Below are 24,992 nucleotides of genomic sequence, written 5' to 3'. Positions count from 1 at the left end.
TCTTAGGGCCATATGTACAACAGATGATTTTAAAAGATCGGGAGACAGATCTGCCACTAAAAGGGGATGTAAAACTAGCTAGGGCAATAGGGTATTTAGCAGTGCAAAGTAAGTACAGATGCAATAGCCATCTGCTGTCTATGCACACTGTGGTCTTAATCTTTCAGGTCCTGCTGCCCTTGGACACGTAGCAGGAGCACAAGACAGAGTGGTGCAAGGAGCATGTTGCTAAAAAGCCAGATGGGTACGCAGAAGTGCTAGACACCATAAGAACTGCACCAGAACAGAATGCAAACTTGTATAATACCAAGCATCTGGCACGTTCTCCTTTATACTGGGAGCTTGGAGGTCTAGCAGGGCCCAGACCATGTCTGGAAATGCCTGTAACTCATTTCGTACATTGCTAATTTAGATCCTTTAAAATGTCAAAAATGCCAGTGGCAGCCTGGGAATTCCCTGTGCAAACCTCCAGCGTGCGGGCTGGTGCCAGTGCTTATGCCATGCACTGGGACGGGCTGCAGGGGATCCTGGGGAGCAATGCCAAGACCTGGCACCCACCATGGGGGGGTTTTGAGGTTGGTATGGGGCAAGGAAGAGCATTTGAGGGAGGGGCAGTGAGTGGAAATCCTTGCGGCTTGGGTAGTCAAAAGGGGAAGGGTGGACAGGAGGCTCTTCTGCTTTGCCTTCCCAGTGGGCTTCCTCCAGGGTCCTGTTCCTGCGGGGCTCCCCAGGGTTCAGTGTCACCAGCCCCTGCTGATTCAGCATGGGGAACCGTGCTCACAGATGGGATGTGGCCCGTGAGGGTGTGTGGGTCAAGGGGGATTGCTTGTGCTGAGGGCTTTCCTGCAAGCAGGAGGGGAGAGAGGAGGAAGGCAGCCCAGACCACTGTCATGTGGGTCACTGCTCCTTTCTCAGGTCCCTCTGCCCCAAGATGAGGAGCGAGAAGAAATGGGAGAAAAAATAGCTGGATATTTTTGTTGTGTTTCTGATACTTGTTTGGTAAAGCTGAAGTAAAGAGGTGATCTACAGCTTCTTGAAGGGGAGTTACAAGGATGTTGGAATTAAACTCTTGCTGGTAATGGCAAACAGTACAAACAAGAGCAATGGCCACAAACTGGTGTGGGACATTGAAACTGGACAGTAGAAGAAACTTCACAGAAAATAGTTCCTTATTTCCCTAGCAGTTACTGTCATTATTCTCTCTGGCTTATAGAAATGTGGGAGAAGTGTCGATGTGCTGTTTGAGATCCTTCATTTCAGGGATTCATGGATTTTGGGGTGTTTCTTTGCTCAGCAGCACCACAAGCAAAGCAGCAGCAGTGGCTGTAGTGCTTTCCACCACTGGCAGTACACCTCCTGGCCATCGGCACTTCGCAATGGCTTCAGTCCTTCTACTGGCATCTGTCCCTTGGTGGGAAGAGACCTGCTCTAACCATGCCCAGGGCTGCTTGGGTGTCACTGACAGGTCAGCCCAGGCCATCAAAACTTTTGGGTTGCTGTTGCACCCCTGGCTTAGTACATGAGCTTGCTTAGTCACCATTTCTACATCCCTCATCTCTGAACTTGTGATGAGGTGACTCACTCCTATTGAATGCGTGCTCAATTTTATTAGATAGTCATCAGCATGTTTCATATGCTCTCTATTAAAGAATTGCATGTTTCTTTCCTTGAATGTCTTTTGGAAACAGCCTAGGTAAACAGCTTAGACAGGGGAAGCTTGGTACCCTTTACCAAAAGAAAAATATCCTGTGTCAAGTACTGCATGCAGTGGATGGGGGAATTGGGAATGATGAAATATTTACTCGAATTGCTACTTTCTGCTGCATTGAAGTCAGAGACACTGAAGGCACTGCAGCATTTATAACCGATTTCCTGAACGGTGTAGCAAATTGAGATGAGAGCCCTTTTCTTGTAACTCACATGTGCAACAGAAATCACTTGGCTAACATAAATCAGGGCTAAATTGCTTTTAAAGGCTCACAAAACATTTCTGAAAGAGACAGGATGAGGAAACCATTTTGCCACAGCAGAGTATGTCCCCATGATTAGTCCTATTAAAGCTTGATCAAAGAGCCTTATTGGCTTTTCATTAGAGCTTGGTTATGTATAGTTGGAATTCAGCAGTGGTTTCAACAGAAGAGGCACAGAAATATGCACAGGAGGTAAATCTAAGCAGGAATCTAGACCATCAAAGTATGTGATTAAGGACAACTTAATGTGCTGAGTAATGCAGTGTGATTTGGATGTAATTTATCCTAATCCAGTCTGATCTTTTACAGGAGAATATATTATAAGGCCACAATTAGGTGAAACCGAGGCCCATCTGGCCTCCTGTCTTCAACAGTGGCTTCCAGCCAGTACAAGAAACAAAGCAAATAAAGAGTGAGCTTCCCTCGTGTATCCTCCCTGCTTCTGGCGTTCAGCCATTACGGGACTTTTTGGGTCAAAGCATCCAGAGCATGGAGTACAATAGTCACCATTTATCCTTGCTTCATGAATTTATCTCATTGCTTTTTGAACCCATGCCTAGTTCTGGTGATTACAATGTCTAACACCAGTGAGTACCATAATTCAGCTGTGTTACATGCAGAAGCTCTTCTCTTAGTTTAATTCAAACTGCTGTGCTCCAGCTATTCTTCCTGGAGAAGTAATTCAGTGACAAAAGCCTTTTTGGACAAACTATGTCTGGACCTGGGGTTGAGGCTTGGAAATCTCTTAATTTGCATGTTTTCTCCTCTTCCTTCCCTCTATCTTTTTCAAAGGACTCTCTGGGATGAGAGTTTTGGGGTGATGCTGCTGGTCTCCATGCAGGCTCTGGTGGAGGGATGGTATCCTGCCTCCCATGAGCAGGCACAACTTGGCAGGTAGTGGGTGATGTCTCCTTTTGGGGAGTTTATCTGTAGGGGGGCAGCGACACCATGGGATGGAGGAGACAGTGACCATGCATCATACATGTAGTTCTGGGCAAAGTTAGTCTGAAACAGCAGAAGGAAGGTGTCCCTGGAGAGGGGCGGCAAAGGGGCTCTGTCTTTTCTTATAACCACCAGTTGGGCTGCAGTTTGGAAACCCAGATGGACCATGTGGTTGCCAGTCAGAGGATGGACCCAGATCTACTATGGAAACTAGAATTGGAGGGGTCCACGCTCAAATTAGGAAGGGATCAAAAAAAAAGAAGATTCAAAGTCTGTGCTGCCTTCTTACGCTCTTGATCTGTACGATACATACGCAAGCTCATTAGCCCGACTAGTGTACAGGGTACACTTGAATTTACGATTCTGATACTTGAGTTAATCAGTACTTGATTTGTAACTATGATTAGATGCATCTTTTAAATGTATCTGCACGTAGATATGTGTAATAAAATCCCAAAGTGAAGAGCACAACTGGAAAAGCTGCACATGAGAATGATTAATTTTTATTACCTTGTTTTTATCACTCAGCATTTATGCTATAAAGGCTATAATAAGTGGCACGTGCTTGGCCATTGTAAGAGAGAGATAAATCTGGCCTCCCCGCAAGGGGTGAGCAAGGTCGGTTTAGAGGAGGTGCAGAGCACCTCCACCCAGAGTTCTCGCTAAGGTAAATACATTTTTCTGTCCTGTGGAGAAATTTGCCATCTGAAGGAATAAACAGGGTAAAACAAAAACAGATGAGGAAGTGACTCTTAGGCAAGATCTTGTTTTTATACTTCTTTCCAGGAAAAAGCTTGCTATAAACATTTGTGTTGTCTCTTTCAAGGCTGCTGGAGCCTTGCAGTAGAGAATCACATGGCATTAGCTCATTGCCCCAGTGTCCTGCAGTTCCAGGCTGTGCCAAGCCATCTCTCCCTGGTGCCGGAGAGGCCGGGCTTCACTGTCAGATCGCCCTGCCCCATATCTTACAGCCTGGTGAAACGCTGAATGTGCGATTCCAAAGCCCTGTCTTCCTCCAGAAGGATAACTTCATCATAAAAAAGTATAATTGTGAAAAATTCAAGAGGCTAATTCTGCATTTCTTCAGCCCGAGCCAAATACTGAAGTTGCACTCTGGAGCCAAGTGATCAACTTCACCGCTGAGGAATCTTGGGACAGAAATCTGTGACATTCCCCAGGCATTTAGGGAAGGGGCGTGATGCCTCAAACCCATTTCTCATTCTTCTACACCTTTTCTCCACAAAAAAAGAAGTGGTGACAGCTGCCCCCAAACACTGTGGGTCTGGTTGAGGCTGAACTGATCCATGGGGATGTCGTTTATCCTGGAGCTGTCTGCATCCCCTGCATCTTGGACTTGGTGGCAGAGCTCAAGTTGTGCTGTGCGAGGCTGGTCTCCGCGATCCTCTGAATGCAGAGCAGAGGACACTGGTTTTCCTCGTCCTGCACCTCCCCTTCATGATCCAAATCCATGGATTCAGGTGCAAGGAGCATTGCTGGAGAGGAGGCAGTGTCCATCTCCTTTCCAACCTTGGCTTTTCTGTGCAAGCTAAGGCTACTGGTATAGGGAAGATCTCTTCTGCACTTACAGATGAGTTTCCAGTGTTGTGCTTGGAGTTTCTCAGGGAGAACTCGGGTTGACTTTTTACTTGGTTGGGTTCAAGGGAGCTGTCAGAAGTCAGCACTAAATCAGGACCTCCAGCTGGGTCCTGGTGGGCCAAACTGGTCCACCATTGTTATATGTTGCAGAGAAAATCACTGCAGCGTAACCAGGAGTATATAGTATATAAAGCCGGGCCGTTTGTTCTGTGCCAGCATTACAGCAATGCTGTGAAGACAAGAGGAAGGTGGCAGGAAAGCAAAATTCCCTCTTTTCTCTTAAGGCCCTGGTCGCACAACAGTGGCTTACCCTTCTTTGCAGCAAGCAGAGACCGCTTCCAGGCAGCAAGAAATGCCTGGGTTTGAAGTCAGGTTGCCAGACTTTCTTCTTGCCCCTCAAGTCCCTTTTGCTTGCAGCAAGGATTCTGGAGTCTCGGGGCCGCCACAATGGGGCCCTTTCTGACACGGCTGGAAAGCTTGACCTCTGCTCAGAAAGGACAGATTCATGTTCGAGGGGGTTCCACAATGCAACAATTTATATCAGGAAATGAGCAGAATATTTTCTAAAAAAAAAAAAAAAAAAAAAGAAAGAAAGAAAGAAAGAAAAAGAAAAAAGCTTCACCCGTTTATTTGGCTCAGGGAAGAGATCAGCTGTGCTTCTATGATTTCAGAAGATGGAGTGCTGGAAGAGGAAAACAGATAGCTGATGCGTCCATGTGTTTGAGTTCCTGGTGCATAACGTATAGAGTTAATTGTGCTTAATTATGTGAGTCTTGGAGCTCAGTGGGAATGGAGATACTTTCATGCACATGGTTAAGCTTTTGCACTTTGGCTACCATGAATGTGAATTTTAACCCTGCACTCTCCGTATAGCTTGTGTTTGTATAGTATTAGTCGGGTGTTTGGGTGCTCCTCCAGCCATAGGCCTTGATGACAGGCAGGCACCTAGTGACAGTTCTCAGTCACACTTGAGGTTGTGCCTTGTCTCAAATAGAAAATGTCAGTCTGGTGTTGCGAAGAATCAGTTAGGAGAGTTTCAAGATGCAAATACATTCTCGAGGCTCAGGTTTTTGCATGCGTAAAGAGCAGTAGCAAAGTATTCCTGTATGGTTTACTTTAAAAACATGGTCACAGCATCTGATAGCAGCACTAAGAAAAATAGTTTGTGAAAAAGTGGTCTTCGTTACTGACTGCAAACAGTATGAGTGTTGGGAAGCAGAGAGTGGACTTTCTTGTTAAAACATTTCTGTTCTTTTAGTCTGCCTGGCAAATCATTGGTGATTAAATGATAATCTGATTTGTTTGTTTGAAATGTCATACATCTCTGCCGCAGCCTGCCCACACCACTAGGACTTTTAGGAATTAAGGAGCATGGGAACATAAACGCCTACAATGTATTTAAACATGAATTAGCACAAGCCAACAAATACGAAACAATTTTAATTTATGTATTAAGATACTCTAGAGGATACAGATTAACCTCCATTACTCAGAGTTTGTCACTGTCTCATCTCCTTTGGACAGCAAACACTGAGAAACAGACAGAAAGATGATTTACTTTCCCTTTAGCTTCTGTCTCATCTAATGAAACGTCTGCTGTGCAGCTCCCTGGCCGTGTTCCTCCTCTGACAGCTCCTCATGCTTGGCAGGCACTGTTTTCTCTCATGGTTGAAGCTCACGGTTGTCTGAGATCTTTGCTAAATGAGTTGAAGCTGAGCCCTGCTTTACCATCAGGCAGAGGCCCTGGGCTAAAAGGTGACTTATCTGAGAAAGGAGAAGTCCCACAGAGTGAGCTTGCTGGGTTTGCTGTCCCACGGCAAAGGGGAGAAGCTTTTAGAAGAGCCTTTGCATCGTGGGTGCCACAGGGATGAGGTCCTGCAACTGAATGGATCACTTTTGAGGGGGAGCTGTGCAGAAGCCAAGTCGCAGCCTTGCAGCCCCTCTGTTGATGCCACATTACTCTGCAAACTCTCCTTGGTTCCTGCAGGAGGCTTCTGCTGAATTGCTGGATCTTCATGGAAGATGCAGGAGAAACCCTTTGGGCCAGATGCAAATCAAACTGAATGAGAAGTATGGCTAAAGAGAACGACACAGTCCATTGCAGGTGCACCTAGTCACCTCCAGTCTTCTCCTCCACTTGGAACATTTCTTAGGCTTTATTGAACAAGTATCAGGATAATCCTCATTTGTTAAATGACTTCCCAGTTGTGCCGCTGCTTTTTTGTGTATATATGTATGTATTTAGGTAGATGAAAGCACACACACACTCACACATCAATGTTTATTAACTGTCACTGAATACAGCAGCAAAATCAGTCCCTAAAGAAAGGACGTGCCATAAAACTTTTTCATAGCATTGTTAATATAACCTTCATAATTAAATTAGATTGCAGGTGATGTCAATTCAATGTCATAAAATATTTTTACCTTTCACAAATTTCCTGGCTGCCTGTATCAGCTCTGCAGCAATGATTATGGTCTTCGTTTCACATTCATTGCTAGATTTCAAATGACTAATGTTATCCTGGTGTAATGCTGACGAGAAAGGAGATCCAGACTCTTTCTCCTTTGTCATTAAAAAGTGTGTCCAGCTTGTGTGACGTGCTTGGCACCAGCAATATTTTAATATCATTAGCAGCAGGAAATACTTTCCTTACCAGTAATGAGGTTCAGTGTCAGCTAAAGGTGGTGCCCCACAGGAAGGCTTTAGACAATATTGCTATATTCCGATACAAAGAAGGCTAGAAATATGCAATTTTTGTGAAAGGTGTTTGTTCAGTGTGGAGTGATCCTGACTAATGAAGAAGGGACCTGCCAGAGCTATTTTTGGTTCCACTCACTGGTTTCACTGCTATTCTTGTAGCTATGGCTGGAAGGGAAATTAGGATGGTGGTATCTGTTCTCGTACAGAAATGGAAGAAGAATGGAAGTATGTCTGTGTGTATATAAAGTTAAAAAGATCAAAAGAGCAAGAGCTGAAGAGAAAGTGAGCTTCCCTGTGTAGCTGCGGATATGACATTCACTGTACCTTTCCTTGGAAGGGTTTTTCTTCTGCAAGGCCAGGTTTCTTGTCTGAGGTAAGGGCTAGCAGTGCCCCAGGCACAGTCTGTGTTGCAGGAGAGATCAGAGTTCTCACTTGGAAGTTGTTACAGTTACGAGAAATCATTAAATAATGCACTTTATTGTTTTGGAGACAAAATCTGGTGCTTCATCCTCACACTAATGCTCCTATGAAAATAGTGAAGCTGATAGGTATTCACCTTATAGATTCACCTCCCCAGGTGGGAGAGGGAAAAGGCATCAATGAATTACATACAGAATAATAGGACATAAAAAATAAACATGGAGTCAGGCAGGGTTCCTTGCTGCTGCTATTGCAAAGCAGCAGCACAGGCTTTCTTCATTAGCAGAAAAGAGTATGTGTACAAAGAGTATGTATACAAACAACACTTTACACAGCCAGAGAGATTATTTGCTATACTTTCTTTGCTTTTCAGCAGTGATTTTTTTCCCCAAGTTCTGTCTTTCAGAGATTCACTAGGGAGATGAGGATTTCATTTCTAGCTCCACTTTATTTGATACTGCTTTGTCCTGATTTTAGGAGTTAAATGTGGGTGTGCAAAAAAGTGACAAGATGGGGAGACATGCGGTACATGGACTTCAGGAACTCCAAAATCAGAACCTGATGAAACTTGACTTTAAAGCTTACAGAAAGAATACAGAAAGAACAAAAAGATGAAAACTTGCCCAATAGGTTGATTGTTAGTGGGTTGTGGGGGTTTTTTTTTGTGAGCCTCATTAGTTGGGGGGTGGTGGTAATTCAAATAAATATTTTGTAATGATCATTTAATTTCTTCTGTAAAAAGATCTCCTGCTTTAAGTCTAGAAACTAAGATCAGAAGTTGTAGGTTCAATTGCCTTCAAGTGTCTGAACACACTCTGGATCCTCTGACGATGCTAGTTACCATCCTGATCTCAAAGGGACAGCACTGAGAGCTACTTGCTTCTTCACCTTCTTGTAGCTGACCCTAAATTGCTCAGCTGTGCACTTTGCAGTGACAGCAAGGGGCTTTTTCCATCTTCAAACTAACCTAAATGTTTGTTTTCACCATACACAAGCCATGAGAGAAGCAGTGATGGGGTTTGCTGAACTAGAGCTTCTGGCCCGCATGAACAGCTACTGCCCCTGTTGGCACCATGTTTGTCATTGACCAGAAATGTGGCTTGCCACATCGTATCGAGGACAGTGCTCTGTGCTTGCATTAGTGGTGTGATGTGGGACATGTCTGCCCGCTGTAGGGCTTGCATGACGGAACTTAAGGGCAAGTACACTTCCATAAATGATGTGCTTTTGCTGTAGAAGAAATGCCAGGCAGATGAATGAGACTGAAGGGGGGGGGGGGGGGGGAGTGAAAAAGTTATTTATGGAGTGATATCTCATAATCCCATGATCTGCATGTAGAAAGAAAAAAACAGTTTCAAAATTTTGCTTCTTTTTCAATTTCTACCTTCTTTAAATTGCATGGATGAGTCATGCTTCAGAATTAAAAGAACAAGCCTCATTTAAAACCTTCCTGCAGTCACTCACATAAGCTGTAAAAGCAGCTAGAGATTGTGCTGAGAGATGTGGGAGAGCACAGGACGGAGGTTTGAATTTTGAGCCTTTTGTGGCATTTGCCACCGTTGCACATTGAGAGCACAGACAAATCATCTACTGTACTTTCCAAACCTGGGTACCAGCTCTGCCTGATTTGGTAGGGAAAGATATTCAGCAACATCTTTATCTGGTTTTGATTGCTTATTAACCATATCAGTCCATCAGTACCCCATTTCTAATCATGTAAATTGGGTGATTTTCTTTGAAGTGGCAAAAAGGAGTTGCGTTTTCTTTTGCAGCTTCAGTCAGGCTGAAGGCTCTTTCGCCTCTGTCTAATGCCACTTTTCTTCACCCTTTGTGCATGCTCGGTTCACCTACAGCCTCTCATAGGATGTTTGTGGGGTGTCCTCAGCGTGGCTGGCTGGTAGGAGATTGCCCTGGAAATGTGTGCTGAGGGCCCTCTGGCAAAGGCTGGAAGGATGGTTGTGTTTCTCTTCTGTGGATTACACCTAGCTACACTCTCCTCCCAGGTCCCTGTGGGTGCTAACATTTGCAAGAGCTGGGGGCAGCCTTTTTGCACAACACAGAGGGAGGTGGGGACGCAACACGCTGCAGAGGGAAATCCCAGCCAAACCCAGCTCCAAGCTGTAGTACTGAGAAGGTCCAGGAGCTTCATTTCAGAAAGCCGGGACAGGCAGGAGGGATTGAAGTGAGCATCAAGCATGTGCGCAATGGAGCTATTAGGTTAAAGCAAATGACACGTATGGATCTCAGCAGGGTTTCACCTCCTGACCATTTAGCACTGTCGGAAGAGAGGCAGTTCAGGGCAGGACCAAACACAGACTTCACATGCCAAGAGAGCTGTATTGTCAGCAACCAAAAAGCTCCAGGCTGGCGTGGGAGCAGAGCTGGGGCAGAGGACTACATTTTGGGCATTGTGCCTCCCCTGGCTCGTTCTGAGGGATCCCTGTTTCAGGCACCATATAGTAGGCATTATATTTGCATATGATATCACTTCTGTAGAAGAAGCAGGCTATTCATGAGCAGTAGCATCTTCACATCAAATATAACCGCAGACATGGCTGAGAAAACAACCACTTAATTGAAGTAGAAATGACACTGGAAAATTCAAAGAGGGTGCAAAAAACTCCCAAGTGGTTATTTACTCACTGGAAGAAAATCCTAGACATATAAGGCATGGGATGCAGGCAAAGTGCTGGGAGAAACAGAATTTATGGGTAGACATACCTCTGCCCTCAAGACACGTGTCATTTCTGCAGATGATTCCCCAAATACTCCTGAAATTAAATAAATAGTTTGGGATGATCCTTCTGGGTTTCCTCTGGAGTACACAGTGTGCTTGCAAGGGACAAACCCCCATTCCTGACAGCCTGCCCCCCTCAAAATTTAGAGGCTGCTACCTGCCCCTCTGGTGGGATTCCTCCAAACACAGCCTGCCTCTGCAGTGGGTTCGTTGGGTGATTTTCCCCACGTTAAGGGTGCTGGGTGCAGCATGTGGCTATGCCTTGGGCACTGTGCCTGCACAGCAATGCTGCCTCTGCCCGATTTGTCATTGCCCGGGCTCCTGCCTGTGCAGACCATTTCAGAGCCGGGTCTGAGAGGCTCCAGAGAGCGCTGGGAGGATGCACAGCCATAGCGAAGTATTTCTGTCCTTGGTTCTGCTTACCCCACATCACTTCTCGCTGCTCCCTTCTGTAATTTCTTCCCACTTCTGCAGCAGCTGTCTGAGCTTTCAGCTGTTCTGCCATGAGCAAAAGTGCCAGCACCCTTAAATCTCTGCAGAAAAGTAAGGGTGCATTCCTCATCCTGGAAGAAAGAAGAAAAGACAAAGTTTGGGGATTGTTTGTTGGTTTTTTTTTCCCTAGTGGAAGACAAGTGCTTGTCAAAGCTGTGAGAGGTCTGGAGGTTATTCACAAATTAATTAGGCTCTGAAAGGAAAGGGCTGCAAGCAATGCCAGATAAGCCTATAGCAGCTGCACCCCTGCAGCAAACAGTTAATGTTCCCTTTCGTGTCCAGGGGAACGTCAGGGGTTAATTCAGTAGATGTGCATTTAATAGCTCAATTTAAAGGGGAAAAAATGACACCCTTCTCCCCTGCCTTGCCGGTTGTGGATGGTTTGCTCTGTCTCGATCACATGCTCCCGGAGCCCCTGGTGCTGCAGAAGCCCAGCTGCTCTGCTGATGAGCCGGTGCTGCTCAGGATCCATCCCGACCCTGCCTGTCAATGCCTTGCAGCCCTCACCTCCTCTTTAGCAGAGGGAGCACACAGGATGAGCCCTTGAGCATATGGGTGGAAATTTGGGAGGCACCACTTTTCTCACCACTGTTTCCAGCTCTAACCATGTCTATTTGTTGTTGTCTTTTTTTCAGGGACTACGGATCTTCAAAGAGAAAATCAGGTAAGATACCAGGCTTTTTATATACTGCACGATTACAGAGAGGTCCTTTCTCCCTGCCGCCCCCCCCCATCCCTCCCTTTTTTTTAACCTTCTCTTTATCTTGTGTGGCATTAAATTGTATAGCAGTTTAACTTTTTATTGTTGAAGCTTGCTAGAGACAGGCATCAGTTTCTTCCCTCTGCGCTGGAGAGAAGAAGCCCACCATATAGTATTGCAGTTAAAATTATTGCTCTCCTCTAACTGTATTTATACAGCTCCTTCTCCACTCTGAGATGATAATTGTATTAAATTTCTCTCTTTGATTTTTTATTTACTGAGCAAACAGTCAAAATGCAGCCTGAGAGTTGGGGCTCTTTGCGGGAGAGGAAGGGAAGGTTTTTCTGTTCTGGTCTGATTTCCCACCCCCCCACACTTGTTCTAAAAGGCTCTGGTGAGGCTTCTGATGCAAAATGTTCTCAGTGCCTGTGTCTGGGTTTGGGCTGCCTCAAAGGCTCTAGCTCAGTGTTTTGTTTTTGAGATCCTGGATTCGAATGTCCTATAAAAACCTGATTTGAAATGATATAAATCCAAATTTTCCCTTCCCCGTGTAGCTCTTAGTGATTTTTACAGATGTGTTTTCAATAGGGACGTGTAATTATGGGCCTCTGGGTTTGGCTGCTCTGAGCTGTAAGTGTCAGGGCTTTCTCTTTTTTTCCTTTTTTTTTCTCTTATTTTTTTCTCCAAGCAGCATTGAGCACCTGCAACTCTCATTGACTTTGTTTGGAGTCTTGGATGCTCCAAATTGCATTCAGGGCATCCAGAGAGGCCTTTCAGACCAATAGCAACTCCTGGAAAACTCTGGCCTGTGTGCAGGGGCGGAGAGGATTTTTTTTTTTTTTCTTCTTCCATGTTAAGGTGATGAAGAAACACTGCAGTGTTTTAGTCTTTGGGAAGTAAAGGGAAGATGGATATAATGTACTGGACTCCAATGAATGTCACTGCCTAGATTGATTTGTTGGATAATTATGAGAGCTTTTAAGCTGCAGTCCTGTAATAAGTTAAGTGATGCTCTAAAGCGAAACTGTTGCTTGACCCTGATATGCTGTGCATCAAATAGCTGTTGCCTTTGCAGGTCAATAATACTTTTGGTACCCTTTCCCTGAGATGGGTTGTGGTAATGAAGGGGCAAGCATGGTGCTGGCCTGATACGATAAACAAGAGCATGCTTCATCTTCCTAATCTCCTACAAAGCTTTTGTCTAGGTCGTGCTTCTAGGACCTCCTAAATGTAGTACCAAGTGAAGAGTTTGTTCACAATGGCCTGCAAATTAAATTGGCAGTAGCACTTTCTCTAGAGGGGCTGACCATAAAGGTCCGAGTGACTGTAGAAGGCAGAGCTGAGTGTGGGAGCTCCTCGCATAGTGCCACATCCTGAGCACTGGGGGCTTTGGGGCCATGTAAAGACTTTTGAAAAACGTTGCTGAAGTCTCTGGGGTGACCTGATTTAGCAGTGACCTAGAACAGCATTAGGAAAACAGGAGAGCTTTGGGCTCAGTGCACCAGTTGATATGCACAGGAACTGCAATATATTTGGAAGAGCTGTGAGGAATTGCTTTGGGAGTGTGAGCAAACTGCTGCTCCTCCATTCCTGTGGCTCTGGGGGGAAGTTGGAGCTGATGTCCCATGACATTGGGGGAAGAGGGATTAAGTTGAATCAGTATAACTGAAATGCTATTTGTGGACACTTCCCTGCTGGAATCTTTGTTGGCCTCCTTCCCTGAGCATCCCAACTGATGTGCTCATCCATCCCTTGAAGGGATAGATGCTCAGGTCAGGCTTCTTCCCTTGGCTGTCCCACCTCCACATGCTGCTGGGTCTCCTGTTGCCTCCTCTCTGCTTCTTGGTGCTTGGCTGCTGACACAACTGGGGCTTCGAAACAGCAGGGTTTAGGGATGCTTTTTCTCTGCTTACCCGGTATGAAGAAGAATGTGAAGCAGCACTCAGACCGAAGTGAGCTGCATAAAGGGACTCTGTTCTCGGCCATCCTCTTGCCTGATTTTAGAGCAGCGGAGGAATGCTTCCTTCTGTTTGGAGCTGGGTATTGTGGGAGTATGTATGCAATGAGTCAGGGAATATGCCAAGGGAGTTGGTAGTTACAGCCTCTTAACAAAGACCAGCTTTATGACACTTGAACAAATGATGGGGTAAATAAGCACAGAATTCCAGGGTGTGCTGTGAGAGTCTGTAAAGATAACAAATAGCTTTGTAGTGTATTTTCCTCCATAAGTGCAGACACTACTCAATTTTTAGACAAGAGACAAATAGGCACCTATACATGCAAGCACCTCCCAATGAATCAGACCTGTGAACACATCTTCTGTCTTGACCAAAGATGTACTGGGAGGAGGCTTTTGGGTGTGAGCATGGCTGTCCCACACTGTCTGACAGGAATCCCACAGCTGCTGTGTCTCAGGCATGTGCAGGCATGACATGGGCATGGCTGATTGCAGAAACATTTGGGGAATGCCTCTGATGGCCAACGTCACCTCTGCTATGACCTCTGCCTTGCCAGTGTGTGTGTCTGCTAGTCCTGTAGTCGCCCCTTAGAGCAGGGAGAAATTGGGTAAGTTCAGAGTTTAATGGGAGTTACAGAAACATTTATCACTGCAGCTGATACTGGTTGTAAACATCTGAGACCTTGTGAATCAAGTGCAATGGCACGGTGTGTCCTTAGCTAAACAGAAGGGAGTCTTGCACCAACCTGGGGCATCTTGGCATGCCAGCCCTGAGCCAGGCTTCCTTTTGTGCAAAGTGCTTTATAAACATGAAGTCCTTTACTTGGACGTGATCTAATTACAAATGTTTTAACCTGCAGTCAGCTCAGAGACCTGAGGCTCTGTGTAGGCATGGGCGTTTGCTGTGGCCTGAACTGCTGCATGTGCTGTTACCTTGGATTTGTGGGGCTTTACCTGACATGCTGCAGAGCTGCTTCAGAAAGCTGCCTCTGTATTTTCAGCCAACTGAATTGTTGTTCTATGACCATCTGTCAGTGCTGAAGAGACCTCAGTACAACTGTAAGGAGTGGTTACTGTGGGCATATTCTGTATACTTGCAACAAATGGTCTCATCTAGGTCTCTCCAAAGACCCTCTCTAGCAAAAAGGGAAGGGATTACTTTTCAGACTAAATTTGTTGATCCCATTAACCAAGTGAACAGAACTCATCTGTCACTCAAAATAGGCATTACTTCTCTGCAAGCATTCATTGTGTGGTTTTCTCTTCTCAAATCAAAATAAGAGCAGAATCGCTGCAAGTCTAGTAATGGATATTTGCATGGTACATTACAAACCACAAATTAGGTTAATCCACTCTGCAAACTCTACCAGCTACCATCTGTGCATGGTGAACTAATTAACCCTTGAGACATCTGCTAATCCTCATGTGGCTTGTAAAACTAGTTGGAGTATGTTCCTCCCCAAAGATGTGCCTCCCCACCTCCCCCACCCCCTTGCTGGCTAGGGCAAGTTTCAGACTCCTGGAGTAAGATGATCTTGCTCTCTTCCCTTGCTGAGAATCTTTCTTGGCTTGTTTCATGCCAAAGTTGTTGTCAGATCCCCAGTCATGAAGTTGAAGCGAGAATCTGGGACCTAGTGTTTGATGGCAATAGGGAGTTGGTGTGGGCTCCACAGCTTTTCCACGCTGAATCTTAGTGCTCCTCAATTACTGAGAGGGTTCTCCTTGTTAACAGTGGATTCAGACCCAGCAGCAGAGATGCTGCTTCACCCTTGCTTTCAAAGTTAAGGCATGGATTTCTTCTACCTGCCTTGTAAGCACAAGGGCTTGGCTGCTGGCCGCTTTCAGTGCGCGCTAGCAGGAGCACTGCTGGCCACCCCCTTCTGAAATCACAACAAAAAACCCTACTGCTTGCTCACTGCCACTGCTCTGGCTGCCCTGCTTGCTGCTTCGGGTGCAGCTGGCTCAAGCTGCTGCTCAATGGCTTTCTCTGGCACCTTGCTACTATTTGATAGGATGCTGCTCCAAGTGAGGGACAACAAAATTAAAAAATAAAAATAGTGTATTTTTCCATCAGTACCAGTGTGTCTCCTTTGTCTAGTTGATCAGATCCTTCCTGCATCAAGCTGGCTGTATTTGAGCACTTGAAATATTAACAGTTAGGCCCAAGCCCCAGTGAGGCTTGGCTTCCTCAGCAGAGAACTGTCCTTCAACTTGGTTCCCACAGACAATTTTTGGACTAGCAGAATATGGCAGCACCCAGACAGCAATGTCTGCTTCCTTTCCCTTCTGTAGTCTTACGCTAGGAAAGTTGTATCCATTGGCAAGTAAGTAAAAACTTCAGAGTCCATTGGAAGCTACTTCTCAAACTTTTTATAGAAACATCTGTAATGCTGTCTTTTCCCTCAATGGGGAAATTAAGTAAAGTTGAGAGAGTTGCAACAGTGATGGAAGTGGGGCCTCCAAGTGAGAAACAAGCAGATCATTGTAACAGCATCGAGGGCCCTGGTGGCTGATCACTTTGCAGGATTGCTGCCTTGGGCTTCTGGGTGATGCTGACAGCAAGGGTTGTTACTTTAGCCTAATTCTTCATTACTAGGGAAACCATCTTCCATGCTCACACACTGAGGATGCATGCTCTGTCAGCTTCAGGGAGATGCCGTAACTGCTGTTTCTTTGAATTGTCAGGGATAGTTTTTTCTGCTTCCTTTGTAATTACAAAGGGAAGTGGCTTGACGTTGGGCTTTTTTTGTCTTTACAGCTGAGCTGTGCTCATCACTTCAGAACTTAACCTTTCTGGTCCTGTCACACCGCAAGTGTCTAGCCTGCACTTACAGCTCCATGGCACATCTCACTTCTTTTTTTAAAAAAAATTATATATTTTTATAAATGAGCTTTATTTTCTTAACTTCAGTTTGAACTGTCTCCTTTGGAGGCGATACGGAGATAATGAATGGTGTGTGCTAGCCTTCCTGTGCTTAATCACCCGCTGGGGTCACAAGCGTGAGCTGGAGCAGTGATGCTGTGTGGCCGGGGCTGGCTCTGCCTGTAGCAGCACTGAGGTGCTGGCCCCAGGGAAAAAGCTTTGCTGGTGCAACTGGGTGTGGAGCTCTCTGCCAGCTTCGTAGCTCTGCAGCAGGCACTTAGCTACACATGGGTACAGGGACAGGAGGGAACACACGGCCTCCAGCCCTGGCAGGTACTTTAGCTATTTGTGGGAGGTGGCCACAGGGGAGGGAAGAAATCTGTCTCAGTTTCCCTCTCTCAGCCCGAGGAAGCCTGAACCTTTTAAATGGGTTCTCAAAGGGGCCAAATCTAGGCGTGTGTTACTAAAGATGTTGAAAAGTCCAGTTAACAAACATGGTGAATCCCAGCATGACGCAACACATCTCCTGTCAGGGTGCTGACTGCAGCAGATGTTTTGGGGCTACCTGTGTTGAGTGTGTGAGTAATGGAGCACGCAGCTGTTACTGCTCGATGAATCTGAGCCCAGGTGATAGTGGCAAGGCTAGAACGTGGCGGGTTTAAACTCAAATTTTAGTTTGAGACGTTCTGCTTCAGCTTGGGAGGTTGTTTTTTTGTTGTTTTTTTTTTAAGGTGGTAAATGGGGATTTAAGTCTGTCCAAGCCCATGGCAAGGTCCCAGGAACATCTTAAATCATGTAGCTTGGGCTTGGTGTCTTAATCTTTTTAAGAAATCTGTGGTAGGACATGTGCTCTTGTTTGTGTCCTGATGAATCACACGTGTGTGCTGGACTCCTTGCATTGTTTTCTACAATTAGTGCAAAAACAGCAGCAATGGACGGGCTCCTTGGTGCTATTTGGCCTGTTGGTGAAGATGGCTGGACAAGGTATTTTGCCAGCCACTATTTTGTAACTTCACAAGCATGTACTGACAGGATTACTCTTGATCAGAAATCAGGATCTGTTCCCCCGTCATACGATTAACCTTCTTGGCTGTATGTACTAATTACTGCATGGAATTTAAAAAGAGCAGATTCTGGCAGAACATTTTGGTTCTCACATAGCTTTTTTTTTTTTTTTTTTTTTACAGGAGGATAAAAGATTTAGTAATAAAATAAGGATAAAGTAGGCAGAAGCATAGCAACCAAGGACCAAACAAACCTTAGCGTATAATTACTAGGGATATACATCTTGGGCCTGGTGCTGGAAGGAGTTAGTAGTTAATGATCTCAATGTGCATCCTCGGTTCAGTCCTTGATGATGGAGCTGCCTCTTCTTATGGTGGAGAATTATTCTTCCTCAGCTAGTGAATATGCTAAACTCTTCATTTCTGTTCAGTTTATTGGCTTTTGCCTGATGCAGTAATTCCCAAAACAACTCATTCTCTTTCCTCTTCATTTTTTAATAAGCCTGTCTCTCTCTGTCTTTTTTTTTTTTTTTTAGCAAATTCTTCGTATAACTGAAGTCACATCCACTCTGTGTTATTTCCAAAGCAGGGCTATTGCTCTGTACTCAGGTGCATTGGCACAGAGCAGGATTTAAGGAAGAGCTTCAGCTAAGTCAGGCAGACTTGATCTCCCTGCAGTGTCTGTGAGTGTGTGACCCAATTCTGCATCTTCAGTCAAGATGTGAATTTGTCCACTCAAATCCCACACTCCACATCCAGCCTGTGGTGTTCTGGCGGGAGGAAACTGATCTCACACTTCTCCTTGTAGACTATATTTTTAAAGTCATTGTTTAAACTGAAATGGTTTGGAGTTCTGCTTGAGGCTACTGAAGAGAAGAGCAGATAGGAGACTTTTTTTTTCACACTGCTTCAGCCTTTTCTGCTGACAGGACATGTGGCCTGTTAGATGTATAGGGTCGCTGTCTTCTGGGTGGCCCATATGCTGGAGTGGGAAGAAGACAGGACAAGAGAAGAAGAGTTGTTTGTGTTGGGTTTTTTTGTTTTGCTCCTTGGCTTTTAAACTGCATTGTAGGGACAGGGTACAGGATTAGGGAAAGGAATGTGTTTGCTCTTTGCCGTTCCCAGTTCAGCGTCGATGCTGCACAGAGCCCAGTGTTGGGGAGAGAGGGCAGGGAAGCACTGCAAGTATGAGGTGTGGCTCAAGCACAGCCATGGCAGAACAGCATGCACCCTTGGAAATGCCTTTGAGAGCCTTCAGCTGAGTGCTGAGAAAGCACTTGGTACCTTAGGGGATGTAATGGCATTTCTTGTGGTTTTAAGGAGTTCTCTATTCTCCATCTGCTCCTATTCTGCCTTCCTCCTGTCATGTCGATGGCAGATGGTATTAAAACTGCCTGCATGAGTTTTCCTGCTCTTCCATGGAGAGAGCTGTATAGTATTGGATTTTGATTTTGGCATGTTAGATAAGGCAAGCGAGAAATGCACTTGGGAGCTGGAGTGGAGGGTGATGATCCTCAGCCATTGCAGGAATCTGTACGTGGCACAGACGAGACTGGCTGGCTGAGAGGAACAGACCTCTTAGGTGGGTGTTTAGATAACTTAGTCTCAGGCTGGTGAGCACCTGAAATTTGAATCTGTCTTGTGAGAAGGAAACCTGGATAGCAGAATGTGTTAGCATTCTGGATGGATAGCAGAATTAGGCTTTTGAGAGCACTCACCCCTAAAATAGCACTCCCTGAGTGTCTCCAGCTTTGTGCATGGTTTTATAGCTGTCACATTCTGGCTGGCCTGCATCCAGGCTGTATGACAAGCAAAATCTTCACCAGTCTGCTCTAGATGGTGTGGCTCATCTAAGCAGAGATGACTGAAAGCATTACTTAGAAAGGTGTTCAGCAGGAGTTATAACATAAGCATCAATTGGCCAGCTCACTCTGCTGCCAGTGAAAACACGCTGCCTGGACATGCTGATGCTATGGTACGTTCTCTGTGCTTGGCAGCGTGACTTCTTCACAATTGGGATTTGACTTGTGCTTTTATTTTTTTTTTTTTTTTTTTTGCTTTTTTGAACCATGCATGAATCCTAGTGTGTGTACATACCTGTGACTTTCCAAGTGCAACGTCTGGGGCTTCGCCGGCTTCCTTGGCAATGTTGGAGGCTGGTGGTTTTTTTGCTCAGAGGGGTGATGCTCTCAGTTTTTACAGCTGTAGATGTGGATTAGTATTCAGATATTCTAGGCACTTCCTAGCAAAACTGGGAACTGCTACAAAACTGTATGTGCAGGGGCCGTACCACTGTGATCATGTGGGAAGCAGTCCTTGCTTGCCATGTGGAAAGAGTTAATAGGAGCTGTGGCTTCCAGAACAAAAACTAAACACTCCTGGACATTTCTGGGTCTGTGAATGGGGTTAGGATGGGCTTTTGCAGATGTAAACCAGTAGAAAATGGGAACTAATTTACTCTACATTCATACTTTTTAGAAAGTATGAAGGACTGTGTGAGGCTGTGGAAACGCAGCTGGTGAGCGTGTCACTGTGAAGTTCGTCGAGCACACGATCTTCTTGCCCCGCTGCTCTGTTCCGACTCTGGAAAAGGCTCTCTGGTTGTGGATTTCTCTCCTGCAGGAGTGAGTTATCCAGATGATGAATTTATGAGGCATGCTTGAGTCACGTGAAAGCCAGATGTGAACATTTTCCAAGCAGTGTGTGTGGGTCTAGTGTACGCCAGGCAGCTCTGGTTACGTGGCAAGTGGAAGTGGCCTGAGATCGGGCTGCAGCGTGGTGCTGGGGAGGCGAGGAGCCCCAGCAGCTCCCCGGCAGCTGCTTCTGACAGGGAGAAGAAGGTGCTGGCTGGGCTTGGCACTGCAGCTCGAGCACATCTGCCCCCACCCTCAGCACAAGTGCAGTGCCTCTTCCAGAGTCTGGGCCCTCCACAAGCTGTTCGTGATGCAGCTGAACTCTGTGCATAGGACTAAAATTAAAGGCCTTATTTAATGTCTGCTGCTAATTCTTTTACTTATGCACTTTGGCTGAATTTGCCTGTTTGATAATCTACTAGTCAAGTATTTTTTCAAGATGTAGCCCTTTAAGATACTGCCTCTCTAACAGATGGCGTGGGGGGTGGAGGTGATGTTCTGTGTCAGGTATATAGAAGAGGATGTATCTCTGCAGGGATGAGAGGTTTTCTTTAAAAAAGTCTCCCAAGGAGGGAGGGTTGGAGACGAGATTATATCTCTGTATTCCTTCAAGGACTATCTCAAAACGCTTCTTTCAAACATGATGCATTAGCATCCCACAGACATAAGAGTAAGGAGAACTTATTTAAGCTGCTCTGGTGAGGGACAGGGATGGCTGCTGCTTGCCCAGCAATTACAGTAGCAAATAAATCTGTCATGTGGTACCTAGGAAGTGTAATGGCTGAGCAGGCCCACCCTAGGTCAGGCACTGGGCACAAACGTTGTTTTTGTTTAGGTCCCTCTGGAGTCTGGAGAGAGAAACATCAATGGCACAGTTCAACAGGGTGCCATGAGCGACAGCGCTTGAAATACATCAAAACACTTGCAATCTCTCTGTGCCATCCTCCCATTTCTCTGGCTGTCTGTTGTTTTCTGATAAATTGAATAAATTAATTGTGTGAGCCAGAAATGTGTGAAAATGGTTCCAATTCAGATTAAGGCTCATCTGCATTTTTTAATCTTTCCAGGCTGTTTTACAGCCATATTGTAGAGCTACATGTAGACACTATATCACAGTAATTTTCTGATAAAAGTACTTCAATTCCTGGGGAAGGCTAGCAACGTCGAGTATTTCTTTCTCTATCCCTTAGTCTAGTGTGTCTTGCTGCCTTCCCATTTCACCAAAGTATCAAGCCCCAGCTGAAGGAGAAGAGACTAGAGGAGAGAAACCTGGAGATGGGCTGATAAAGGATGGTCAATGAGTCTGGGGGATGAAGCGTTTGGAGATGACACACAAGGGTATGGGGGAAATACTGAGCACGGTGCTCTGTCTGCAGATGGGAGCAGAAACAAGCACCACAGTTTTGGGGTGCCTCAATGACCTTCCTGCTCTTGGCTGTATGGATGGCAGGCCTCACCTTGTCAGGAGGAGGTTGTTCCTCAGCTTGTCTGAGGGGCCAGAAAGGAAATGATGAGGGGAGAAGTGGAGGCAAAATACCAGCAAGAAGCTCTGGAGGAGCTGGGGTAGACTGAGCCTGGCCCCCTGGAGGTCTTCACCTGCTCTGGGCAGTAAGGCATCCCACCTGAGTGCCCAGGAGAATGTGGCACTTCATATATACCAACTCCTTGGCAGGATTGACCTCCAAAATCTAGATTGAAATGACGGCTTAACTTCCATTTTCTGTTCCGCCATGCGTGACAAACATCCCAGTGAACAAGGCTCTTGGCCAGCTGTAAGAAATGGACACTTCTAAGGAACAGCCCCGTCAGCCCACTTCTTGCTGACTTATCAAATACCACTGTTGGGCTGAGAACACCCCTTTCTTCTCTTAATGCTTTCTGTTTGAAAAGTGGTGAGTAGAAACAGCATTTACTTTCCCCAGCTCCAGTCTGAGGAATCACTGCCAGTTACTGGACCACCAGTGAAGTTCTCTGGAGTGGAGTGCTGGTCGTTGACTTCTCAGGACGCCAGTATACTTTCAGTTTACTCTAGGATTGTACTGCTTAGTCTCTTTTCACCCTTCCAGTTAAGACAGGAAGGGTGTATGTCTGGGAAATGAATCTGCAAAATGCTCAGCTGCACTCACCGCTGTGGTCCTTGAGTAATGAGCCAGTAGCACTACTTCATGGAGAAGACTAACAAACTACAGAACTGGTCACTGTTAGAAAGGGGCGGTCTCTTTCAGACGTTAGCATCTCTTCGGCACAGCCACTTGTTCTTACAATCCTTTTCTCAGTATTTTAAGGTGTACCTCAACAGCTGCAGGGAGATTTCAGTATTCCCAGGTGATGTTTAAGATAGGGCTTCATGAGAACAAAAGAGTTTTATTAATTAAACGGACCTCGGTTTGCTACCTCCTATATATGACAACTATTGCAGAACAGGTCATGCCTTTACAATTAAGCTTTTTACCCTCCAAAGCAAGGTAGCCACATCTAAGTGATTTATTGGGACCCCGCTTGTGAGACCCCACCTGCAGTACTGCGTTCAACTCTGGGGGCCACAGCACAAGAAGGACATGGACCTGTTGGAGCGAGTCCAGAGGAGGCTGCGAAGATGGTCAGAGGGCTGGAGCACCTCTCCTGTGAGGACAGGCTGAGAGAGCTGGGGTTGTTCAGCCTGGAGAAGAGAAGGCTCCAGGGAGACCTTATAGCGCCTTTCAGTATTTAAAGGGGCTTACAAGAAAGATGGGCACAGACTTTTTAGTGTAGGGCCTGTAGCCATAGGACAAGGGGTAACAATTTTAAATTGAAAGACGGTGGATTTAGATTAGATATAAGGAGGAAATCCTTTACTGTGAGCATGGTGAGGCACTGAAATGGGTTGCCCAGAGAAGCTATGGATGCCCCATCCCTGGCAGTGCTCAGGGCCAGGTTGGATGGGGCTTTGAGCAACCTGGTCTAGTGGAAGGTGTCCCTGCCTATGGCAGGGGGCTTGGAACTAGGTGATCTTTAAGGTCCTTTGCTAATCATTCTAGGACTTGTCTTTGACCCATGCTAACTTCTCAGCTGTGCACAGAAATCACGTGGGGCAAGGGCTACGTGGCCAGAGCTACAACCATGCTGAGACCTATGACCAATATGATCCAATTCCCCAGGATTACTGCAGAAATGTTGTTGGGAAATATGTAGCTTAACAGGCTAGACAGCTCTACAGACACTAGTTTTAAAAAGTTTTAAAGGTCCCCGATAGCCCCAGCAATATGCAACCTGTGAACCTTCAGGAGGGGGTTCCTTCTGGCCTTACAGCAGTATTAAATAACGGATGCCGGCCTCAACGTTGATCTGAACACTTTAAGTGACATTAACAAAGAAACCTGCATTAGTAGCTATGGCTAAAATGCCTGTGTAGGAGGCGTTTCTTTGCACCTGCTGGACCAGGGACCCAGCTGGATTTGCAGTACTGATGTGAACTGTGAATGCAGCATCTCCTGGATTTTGGTAGCATTGAGCTCGTGCTAGACTGACTCTAGCTTTTGTAGGTTTTCCTTGAAGCTCACTCTGCTGTAACTGCACACAAGACAAATAGTCTGCTGCTAAAATGAGATGAGTGGGGCAGTATCGCAAGCGTAAAGCATTGGTCCCCAGCAGTCTGGCGCCTGTTCTCTTGCTAGGGGTGGGAGGAGCAGCAAACAAACCAGTCTCACTGGCAGCAGGAAAGCTTCTGGTGAAATCTAAAATAATCCATTTCATGTGTTTTCTTCACTAGAGCAACCGTCTTAATTGTGTCCTTAAAGCCTGTGTGCACACACCCCCCCCCATCTCCTTCCTTTCCCTCCCCACCTGAGGAGCCCAGCTGAACCATCTGAGGGGTCACCCACCTCTGTGGTGGCAGCTCAGATGAGATGGGGTTCAGTGGCCTTGTCCAGTGACTTGCCTGCTCCACCGCTATTTCTGTGTGGTGCAGCTCTGAAGGGGAGCCTCCTCTGTGCTCTTCACAACTGCCTTGGCCCCGTGGCTTAACTGTAATTTATGGACCAGTGTTTCTTTTGAGCTTTTAAAAATAATTCCAGTTGGAGGGGTTTGTTCTGGCTGCAGCCGAAGCCAGCAGCAAGGGCTGTGGGGGTTGGTGTTAGGAGCAGAACTGGGATGCTGTTGCCTTAGGAGTGGCTTGCTCTGAGCAGGCAACTTTAATTTCCCTTCCAAAGGCTGAGATTTCCCCCCCACCTCCAAGTCATCTGAGACCAGCCGGCGCTCAGCCGTGCAGCAACAAGGGAGAGGAGAGGCAGGAAGCGAGGGTTTGTTCGTTTACCGTTACCAATCCCATTGGAAACCGGCTCCAAGCCCCATGCAGAATTCCAGTAAAACTCTGTCCTAAAGGGGAAACCCAGGTCCATTCAAAGCTTGTGTTTTGTTGGCTCGGGCACAGTGTGCTTCTGGGGCCTCTGACCTCCTCCCTGTACCCTGGCTCCCTCCGCGGCTCTTCATTTGAGCTCTCTGTGAAGTGGAATCCATCACTAATGTCTGATATTTTTATTATTTGTAGGGGGGACTCTTAAAAGCTGGTAGCAATTAGAGCTTAAATGTCTTGGAATAAAAAAAAAAAATCCCCAAGAAGGAAGTTTAATGCTAAGCAGATGTGCAGGAGCAGCTGAAATATGCTAGCTGTCTTCTGCTTCAGAAGCAACCTCATCCACATCTAGCTGCTGTCAGGCTGAGGCAGCCGAGAAGTGCTGCTGCTTTTGTGCTGCTGCTGGGGCCAGGGAGCCTATGTTGGGGACCTGTGGGATTGTTTACCAGATAATACTTAGATTGCCCCTTTCTAACTTAGACCAATAGTTTTGACAAGGAGGAAAAAATTACTTTGTTTAAAAAGAAATGAAAAAAAAAAATTGATAGTCACTAACAGGATTGGTTTTTATGGGGAGTTTGGTTCCTTGAGATCTCACAGGGGGCGTTTGTAGATATGGCTACCGAGTGTCTAAGTTTAAACGC

The 24,992-nt window shown here is 46.0% G+C and overlaps 1 protein-coding gene across 2 annotated transcripts in view; it reads left to right on the top strand.

The window, feature by feature from the left end:
• SH3PXD2A (SH3 and PX domains 2A) overlaps window positions 1-24,992 on the top strand; it is a 268,519-nt gene that overhangs the window by 160,607 nt on the left and 82,920 nt on the right. Inside the window, exon 6 of one of the 2 annotated variants that reach the window (XM_037400226.1) lies at window positions 11,497-11,525. In XM_037400226.1, the coding sequence (XP_037256123.1) occupies window positions 11,497-11,525 (29 nt within the window). Of the gene's footprint in view, window positions 1-11,308; window positions 11,526-24,992 lie in introns of those variants that run through there. The other variant, XM_037400225.1, reaches the window with a different exon arrangement.

This window comes from Falco rusticolus, chromosome 9 (genome assembly GCF_015220075.1).
Source record: "Falco rusticolus isolate bFalRus1 chromosome 9, bFalRus1.pri, whole genome shotgun sequence".
Lineage (NCBI taxonomy): Eukaryota > Metazoa > Chordata > Aves > Falconiformes > Falconidae > Falco > Falco rusticolus.
The sequence above is the reverse complement of the archived record's forward strand: the minus strand, read 5'-3'. Positions and strand labels throughout refer to the sequence as shown.